Source organism: Python bivittatus, unplaced genomic scaffold, assembly GCF_059951505.1.
Source record: "Python bivittatus isolate LINGU-HERP-01145 unplaced genomic scaffold, Pbiv_v1 ctg000220_np1212, whole genome shotgun sequence".
Taxonomy (NCBI): Eukaryota; Metazoa; Chordata; class Lepidosauria; order Squamata; family Pythonidae; genus Python; species Python bivittatus.
This window is the reverse complement of record NW_028277048.1, coordinates 9,647,106-9,656,126: the sequence shown is the minus strand read 5'-3', so window position 1 is coordinate 9,656,126 and position 9,021 is coordinate 9,647,106. Positions and strand designations below refer to the sequence as shown.

The 9,021-nt window shown below is 42.6% G+C and overlaps 1 protein-coding gene across 1 annotated transcript; it reads right to left on the bottom strand.

Annotated features, from left to right (window-relative positions):
• Nucleotides 1-370: 370 nt before the first annotated feature.
• ZWINT (ZW10 interacting kinetochore protein) lies at nucleotides 371-8,585 on the bottom strand. The gene is made up of 10 exons (XM_007435377.4): nucleotides 8,474-8,585; nucleotides 6,706-6,805; nucleotides 6,482-6,593; nucleotides 5,603-5,769; nucleotides 4,574-4,630; nucleotides 4,328-4,479; nucleotides 3,645-3,816; nucleotides 3,425-3,564; nucleotides 1,529-1,688; nucleotides 371-779 (listed from the first exon to the last, which is right to left on the bottom strand). The coding sequence occupies exons 1-10, from the start codon at nucleotides 8,563-8,565 to the stop codon at nucleotides 699-701; spliced, it is 1,233 nt and encodes a 410-aa protein (XP_007435439.2). The 5' UTR covers nucleotides 8,566-8,585; the 3' UTR covers nucleotides 371-698.
• Nucleotides 8,586-9,021: the final 436 nt, after the last annotated feature.

The window sequence follows — 9,021 nt, the reverse complement described above, 5'->3', positions numbered from 1 at the left end:
ACAGTGATATTATTAAAAAAGGATAGTATGAGTATTTACATTGGTCAAATTAAGTATTTGACCAATATTGAAAGTTACAGTTTATTTGTGTATTAATGTATCAGATATACTTTAAAAATCCATTTGGGACTTCACATTCACCAAGCTTGTAATGTGCTCAGCAAAAATATAGCCTAGATGGGTGAAAAAAAATGTGAGTAACTGTCTGGAAAAAAGAGAAGGGAATTAAAAGATGAAACAAACTTTCTCTTATAATCAAGTCAATCAGACAAGTGAGAGCTAGAAACCTCCAAGGAGTATTTTTTTTAATTTTTTTATTTATTTACTATTAAATTTGTTTTATTGATCAAAACATTTAAAAAGTTCAACAATGTGGAGAAGCTAAGTACTGGACACAGACTACAGATGGGCAACACTCATCCAGCCATAACAGTAACAGGAAGAGTAGCAAGAGTAACAGGAAAAGAGGAGAATCCAAAGAGGAGAACTGGAAGCTCAATTCAAGACAATCAAGTGTGAAAGGGGAGGGAAGTAGAGGCTGAAATGGTCCCAAACACACACACATGCACACACACAATAGAGCTGTCCCAGTTAAATTCCAGTTCCTTCTTCTTCCAAAGATACAAGAAGGTGGCCTAACCCAGAGAAGTTGGCCTTGATCCTCACCACGTAACACATACACAGGCAAGAGCAGCTTTTCAGGCCAGGAAAGGGGTATTGAAGTCCATGGTGCTCAGATATACCAACCAATTCTGTAGTGAAGGCTTTTCCTGTGGGGGCTGCAGGAAAGAAGAGGTTCAGAAGTTATGGCGAGGGTCAAAAGAACAGAGGAAATCCTAAAACTGGAGTTTTATGCCTGGGCATATGAATAAATATGAACTGTTCTATTTTCCGCAGGATGGACTATTAACAGCGTGTTGTTACTGCTTAAACAGAAAACGTATAGCCCTCCTTGGGCTCTCATATAGCAATATCTCACAGCTCTGTCATCTGCTGCCTCCTTCTAAAAGTGCTAAGGCAAGATCTAGACATACAGCTAGAAAATGGAAATGGAATTGCCTAAAGCAGGAGTGGGAAACTGGTGGCCCTCCAGATGTTGGGGAAATACTGGGAAATACTAACAGACCCAGACAACGCAGCCAAAGGCTGCTACGACTTTTTAAGTTCAGCAAGATGGAGAGTATTATGGGCTCTTCATCCCTGGCACAGTGGACTATCATTATCTTCAAAAATCCTCAGCACCTTAAGAACACTAATAGCTATTATGCCAATTCCTTCCTTGGTTTCAGGGCTTGATTTGTTTCTTCTGAATGTCTAGCAACTAAGAGACAAAGACAATCATCCAGAACAGAGACAGAAGCAAAAGAATCTTGAATGGGTGAGGTCATATGGGATTCAACATCACCATTCCATTTTCAAAATATCTCTAACTTTCGGGAAGTGCTGTGCCAGTTGAAATCTATTTCCAGGCCCAGTTAAGGCCTTGATTTTTTGCCAGAAGGTAAAGCAGTGACAACTGTGTACCAACCTTATAGGAAGTCACGTCAGTTGTGCCATGTTGAGTCTTTATCGAGAGAAGGCGAACCTGCCCACTGGTTGGATATCCTGATTCCACATAGAGGCTGCAAGTTGATGAAGGCTTCAAGTAACTGAGCAGTCTCTTCTCTGGCTGCCAATCAATTGCAAAACTGGGAAGAGAGAGGAGGAAAGGTTAAAATATCAGAGAGAATGAGGAAAGGAAAGTGGGCCTCTGCATATTGTAGCACATCTCTTGAAAATGGCAAATCACCACATACATGACTGCAATTCTCAAAGTATGAGGTTGGGCGGCTGGGCCTATGCCAGGAGTCCTCAATTACATTACATTACATTACATATTATATGCCTTCCAAGTCAATGTTGACTCCTGGCAACTGCCTGGATTAGTCCCTACAGTTTTTTTGACAAGATTTCAGAAGTGGTTTGCCATTGCCTCCTTCCCAGGGCTGACAGAGAGTGACTGGGCCAAGGTCCCCCAGCTAGCTTTGTGCCTAAGGTGGGACTAGAACTCACAATCTCTTGGTTTCTAGCCCAGTACCTTAATCACTACACAAAACTGGCTCTCCCAAATCTTTCAAACCCATCTGAAAATATGAGGCAGCACAACAACTGCCGTAGGGGCCTGAAGAATCACGAAGAATAAGACACTTACCTTGAAACAGAGGACAAGGCAGTTGTGAGCCAGAACCTTGTTCTATGCTACAACTAAGCACCATTTTCGTGAAAGGAGAAGTGATGCTTAGAGAAATCTGCAGAGCATGCTTATCACACACAGAGAACTTTTGTGGCTTCCCAAGTTTAAGAAGCCATGGCAGAATCTCTTTTTCCATATTTTAAGACAAGACTCCCCAAGCTTTCTGGACTTGTGGGCACTTATGGAATTTTGGGCACATGCTATAGCCACTCTCCCCAAATTGTTGCTAATGGAAATGTAAGCAGTTACAAGGCCCCGATTTACCAGAATGCTGCCTGCCATCCTCTCTTGTTGCTCTTGTTTCTTTTCGTCCTTTTTTTGAGCAGGTAGGGTTATTTCCAAACAAAGTATTAGGTCTCAGTCACCCATCCTTGTATTTTCAAAGAAAGCTTCTGGGCTCATTTTGGGCCCAGAGATATTCTTGTAAATAAAGATGATGCTGGAGTCCAGCGCTAGGTGATTTGCCAACCTCCTACTTTTTAAAAACAGAAGGTATTTTCAAGCCTAGTGAACATCAAGAGGGGGTTTGCGAGAACACTGGCACAAGTTTTTTTTAGCAGGTAGGTACACTGGAAAATAAAGTGTTGGCTTCAGCCACACTCTCTTTTCCTCCCTCCCACTTCCTACTGCAAGAACCAAGATGGGTTATTCCTGCTCTGGAGAAATTCAGTCCCCACTCCCCCAGCAGTTAAGCTCTTTTTAGGCAGAGCTTAGTATGGATTAAAGTTCTGTATCCCTGCTTTGAAACCTAATCATTTTGTTCCCCACTTTGTTTTTAGGCAAAGCAAAAGTATTAACTTGTCATTTGAACTGTCTGTGTTTATGAGAGGTGAGGATCAGTGAATTTCTCTGGGGTCATTTTGTCAAAAAAAAAAAAAAAAAAGGCAGGATATACATTTTTATGTACCTAGGACCGTTTGCCATAAACAACAGCATTGCTAGAATGGCAAAGGCAGAGCTTCTCTCTCAACCTTGCACCCCAGCACCTTTTAAATGGAGTACCTCTGGGGATGAAGCTAGAACCTGGTACAAGCCAAGCTGGGGATAATGCCAGAACGTACTACAAGCCAAGCAAATTCTCAAGGGCTGAGCTCTCTCTTTCCCCTTTCCCAACATACAATGCTCAGAAACTTCTCCTGATCACCTTAGGCTCTATGGAGCAACACAGCATCGCAAACAAAAGATGCTCACCAGTTCTTCAGCAGCTCAATTTCAGCCAGAAGCTGTGCTTGATGGGAGTAGCTGTGCTGCAACTCCAAGAGGACCCCTTTGATGGTGCTGCAGGTACCCAGGGGAAGTACAACAGGGAGAAGGAAAGAGGGGCTGTCACTCTACACGGAGAAGAGAGAAAGATCAGGTTGGTGTTCTGAGCACACCAAGTCCAGTAGAACTCACCTCCCACTTTTTTTACCTGCAAAGTGACATTGCCATCCTCTCCCCAGTGTAAATGCAGCTTCAGGCAATGAGGAACAGAAATCCCAGGCTGGGGATGAGAAGTCAGCTCCACCTCCATGTCATTCTCTGAGACACAGATCACCTTTACACCTTGCAAAGTCTCCAAGAGGCCCCGGAAATCAGAGACTCTGGAAATAATGAAGAGTCCAGAATAGGCAAGGGAGAAAAAGAATGGCCCTTACAGCCAATTTTCAAGATCATCCACTTTGGAGGGCTTGAGTGGATTCCTTTTAAAACTCTTTTAAAAAACAGATAGAAATTTCAATCCAAGTTTCGCAATCTGCTGTACCATTGGGTAGTTGGCAAATAACTACAAGAATACAGCTGATACCCTTATTTGGTAACTCCTCTAGCTTCTGGGATGAAAGCAGATAACACTCCCACAATTTCAAGCACTTATCACTTTTATCTGCAAATCAAATTGTATGCAATGTTTTCTAAAATAACTTTAGAGCTGTAAAGACTGAACAATTACACAATGCATGTATTTGCCTTTCTGCCAGATTTCCATTTTTCTCCCAGAAAGAAAAAAAAAAGAAACCCTCTTTTTTCCCCCCTGTTGCTTCGCAGTCTCTGGAAGTTTTACATCTGCAATTACAGATGCCCTTTCAACAGCAACTTTCCCATTTCCCTCCTCACCTCTGCATTTTCTCCCGCCAAATCCTGGCTTGGCTCTCTTGTTCCCCAACCTCTCCTTGCAAGCATTCCAACTCCTTCCTCTGCTCCTGCAACCTGTCCTGCAGTTCGGCAACCTGTCTCTCTAGCTGCTGCTGCCGCTCTCTCAAGAGCTCCTGCAAGGGCAACGGGAAACGAAATCAAGCCAAAGGGTTCCATTGGCTGCTCTGAAAGAGTTGAGATGCAATTAGTCGATTTGAAAGGCCCTACCTGTTCTTTCAGGTGCCTCTTCTGGGCACTCCTTGCTTTTTCCTCTACTTCTTCTTTCTATCAAGGAAATGCAGAATTAGAATAAGTAGATCCCATAGAAGAGAATATCTGTAGTTCAGGGTTGAACTGTGGAGTCCTTGGTGCTCTCTGAGGTTGGCTGTTTGCTTGCAGACATTTCATTACCCAACTAGGTAACATCATCAGTGCTATATCATCAGTACTGATGATGTTACCTAGTCAGGTAATGAAACGTCTGCAAGCAAACAACCAAGCTCAGAGAGCACCAAGGACTCCATAGAATAAGTAGAGTTGTAGGAGGTCAGCTGGGACAAATCCATTATGCCGATTGTTCTCCAGACACAGAAAGACCCTTCATTCATCCATTCATACAGAGCTTGTCTGTAATCTGATATGCCCACACAATTCTATTCCTGCTTCTGGCAAGAAAGACACACAGATTATTCACCTTTTTGCTCTGACTATCCAAACCTAGTATGACTGCATAAAATGTAAGCCAGCCTTTCTGAGAATGCTAGCCTACTGGTAACAAGTAAACAATTTCCATTGAGACTCTACAATGGAATCCTAGATATGCTTCTCCAGAAGGATGTTCCATGGATTTCAGTGGGGTATAAGCTCAAGTTAATGGACCACAGACTTCAATAGAATTAGATTGACAGGCAGGTTTGTCATGTTCAGCTTTGCTCTCAGTTTTAAGGACTGCTGCTTTTAATTAAAGCATTCCTTTGAAACTTAAATCTAAGTATTTATATAAACCTGTGTTTCTCAATCCTCAGCATGCTGTCTAGGGAATTCTGGGAGTTGAAGTCCACACACCTTAAAGCAGCTGAGATTGAAAAACACTGATCTAAAACAGATGAACAGGGTATCTATTTATGATACAGCTATACAGTGCTTAAATATTAGTACTTCTTGATATCTTGGGTGCTGGCAAATGTTTGACCAGCAAGCAAGGGACCTCTGAACCCCAACTGTCCATCCCCATTATCATTCCCAAGTCAGAAGAACCTTCGCTTGGTAGCGCTGTAGAGCCTCCTCCAAAAGCAGAGCCCGGCTCCGTACTTCCTCCTGTTTGGCTAATATCTGAGGCACAGCCCCCTTGATAGCCTCCACCTGTTGCTGGTAATCTGCTTTGAGGGCCTTCCATTGCTTTTTGGCTTCTTCCATTTCTTTTCCTGCAAGAGACCACAATCTGTTCTTGAACCTGAAGTAGCACAGGAGAATCCAGACATCAGCTGGGATTTTCAAACTACCCATAACCAAGAGAGACATTGGTGGAGGATAACACTTTTAATAAGATGGAACTATTAAGGCCTGTCATGATAGTTCTATATTACTTCTAGTAACAGAAGTAGTAAACTTCTCAGTAATGTTTGCTGTGCAGGACACTACTGCTCTCTTATCCTGCCTGGGACTTCACAAAAGGATCTGGCTGGCCAGTGGAGGAACAAAATGCTGAACTAGAGAGGCCTTTGGTCTGATCCAACATGGATCTTCTCATGGACAAGCTTCCAATCCTCCAGGAAATATGGATGTTCATTTAGTCAGGGTTAAATCAGCATGCACAATACGTCAACCCACACCAGTTGAATCAAAGTACACATGGCTTGCTCAAAACCTTTTCTAGTCCTCCTGTTTTGTCTCTGAAAATAGTGCTTAGATGTTGCACAGCACTGAGGCAGTCAGAGCTTACCACAGAAGAAAGCCCAACAGAAAACAGACTTTCTCTTTGATCCTAGGTAGGAGTGCCAGAAGATGGAACAAAGATTGAGTAATCCATTCTGTAAGGCTACTTCATTTTTAAAATATTATTAAGCAGAAGCACTCTTACCCAGAGTACATCTGCATCACACAACTGCATACAATCTGCTGAGCACTGATACTCACGAACAGCAGAATCAGAGGCATCCTGGACGCAAGGGGCAGAGTCAAGAAAATCCAGAAGGAATTTAAGCACTTGCAGTTGGGTGTACATCAATTTCTGCGTCTTCCTGGTGTTCTGGAAAACATGTACCAAACATGAGAATGGAACTAGCTCTTAGAAACGTGGGCAGGGTCATTCATCCAGAACTGAAGACAACATCTTGAAGGAAAAGGCGGCTACCACTCACCACTGCATGCTCAGCCAAGACCTGGGCTGGTAATTCAAATTTCATTTCACTTGTGGTTTGGCCCTCATACGTTAACACATCCTTGATCTGAGCTAGAAGCCTGAAGAGGACATAAACAACCATGATATAAAGAAAACAGTAACTTTCAAGTCTTTAAATTTCTTAAGAAACATGTCTACATGACTTATCTGCTGTGGGGATTCTTCATATCAACTAAAGTTTTGGTAGCCAACCATCACCCTTAACATTTGGAGATGAAAGCCATAAAGTGTATGGGGCCTCATCACATATGTTTGTAGGGTAGGATTTCTGTGATTTATCTACTTGAGGGCTTAAAACTGTATATGTTTTTGTGCATTTCCATTTTATTATAGCAGGAAAATGTGCTGTTAGTTTTCAGTAATTATGGTCAGAGGGACCTCTGAGGAACTCAAAAAGGGAGTCGGGGAAAACGATGCAGGTTGTCCACTACTGTTCTCATGCATCAGATGTCACTGTTGCTACATTCTAACTGAAAGCCAAATCCAGAATGCAACTAATGCTCTCCAGTGACTGCACATTATTCTAACTTGCCTGCCCTTACTCCCAATGTCACTGTGAAACTCCCAGTGTTTTAATAGAGTGGGGTTGTCACTGTGACAACCCCACTCTATTAAAAAAACTGGGTTAAAATATTTTCTAAAAAATGCAGTAGCTGAAACTGTTTTACGCACAAGTGCAAAAATACCAAAGGGAGGGCCCAGGTATAACAATGGTTTCCATATATTCTTTTCTTTTATCTATCATTGCAGGGTTCTCTTTTGCTGCAGTTTTCTAGTCACATGAAAACCCATTTCTATTGCTGTACTTGTTACAAAATGCTACGCGTATATCTTTGTCCATATAACTGGAAAGAACAGAGTCAACAATCCTAAAGTTGCTGCAAGTAGAAGAGAACACCAAATATTAAAGCTGTGACTGTAAGAGGGTGAGGAACGGAAGGACCATCATACTATCTTGATTAGATGAGTGCGATGAAACAAAATAAATCTAACATTGTGATCGATGCTCAAGCAGAAAAAAAGTACGCAGTTTCTGCAAGAGTTTTTATAAAGATTTTAATGAAGGTGTTGGTTGTGAAGCTATTTTGCTTCTGGAACATGATTACCTTAAAGGAGAGAAGAATACTTATTCTTCTTATTAAAGAATACTTCCTATTCTAACAAAGAGGAGGAACTGTTATTCACAAGACACCAAGGGATTTTACTTTTTCTACAGGAAGTGTTTTTTTTTTTAAGGAAAAAGTCCAATCAAGCAACAAACAAAAAGTTATTAAAACCGAGATTTATACACTGGTGCCAGGAGTCTCAATATCCCTTTATCTAAGGGAGGGGATCGCAATTATATTTTGGGGCCAAACTCCAGAGTCTCACTGAGCAGGACTCCCAAATGCAGCAGGAGTAAGTGAAAATCAGACATAGGAGCATGGAAGACCTTTAAGCCCACAACCTAAAGTTGCCTAACTCTTTTGGCCTCTCTTCTGCAGCGTATCCTCTAGGCCAGTGTTTCTCAATCCTGGCAACTTCAGGATGTGTGGACTTCAACTCCCAGAATTCCTGGCTGGGGAATTCTGGGAGTTGAAGTCCACATATCTTGAAGTTGCCAAGGTTGAGAAACACTGCTCTTGGCACCTTCTGATTTTCTACTTCGGGTAAAATGCCATCCCTGCTACATAGGAAAGTAGGGGACTGTCATTCTATCTCCACGCAAAACCGGTATTTACACTCACTCCACGGCTGTCGCTTCCGCCTTCATCGTTCCTCCAACCCCACCATCCAAGGACGGTCGGTCCATTCTTGGAACTTCTTCCCGCCCTTGCATTCAATAACTCTCCTTCTCAAGGCGTCCGTCGAATTCACCAATCCGAGCTCGAAAAGGCTAATAAGCCCAGCCCAGAAGATTCGAAGTGCAGTGTGATTGGACGGGGGGAGCGTCTCGGTCGAAATAAGTCTGAAATGTGCGACCGGTCGGCCGGTTCCTCCATCTTGAGAAGGTCGGAAAGAGGCGGGTGATTTGTATTTCTCCAAAATACATGGGAGCGTGCAGAAAAAGAGATTTAGCGCAACGACATGGGATTGCGTACATTATATGTTCAGCTGGGAAACAGAAACCCAAAGAATATTGCGAGGAGGCATGATATTATTTGTACCTTCGGAGGGGAGAGAAGCCGGTTTGGGAACAAAATTAAGAGTAAAAGTTGCAACAAATGTGAGAGCCTGGTTCCTCTTGGAAGGTGAAAGAAGCAGCGTTTTCGAGTGGGGAATGTTCCGACAAGGG

Coding starts and splice junctions, on each gene's coding strand:
- ZWINT (XM_007435377.4), bottom strand. CDS start 8,565: ATGCAAGGGCGGGAAGAAGTTCCAAGAATGGACCGACCGTCCTTGGAT. Junction 4,631..5,602: donor TACAGCGCTACCAAGCGAAG/GTTCTTCTGACT, acceptor TTTCCTTGATAG/AAAGAAGAAGTAGAGGAAAA. Junction 3,817..4,327: donor TGGCGGGAGAAAATGCAGAG/GTGAGGAGGGAA, acceptor CATTATTTCCAG/AGTCTCTGATTTCCGGGGCC.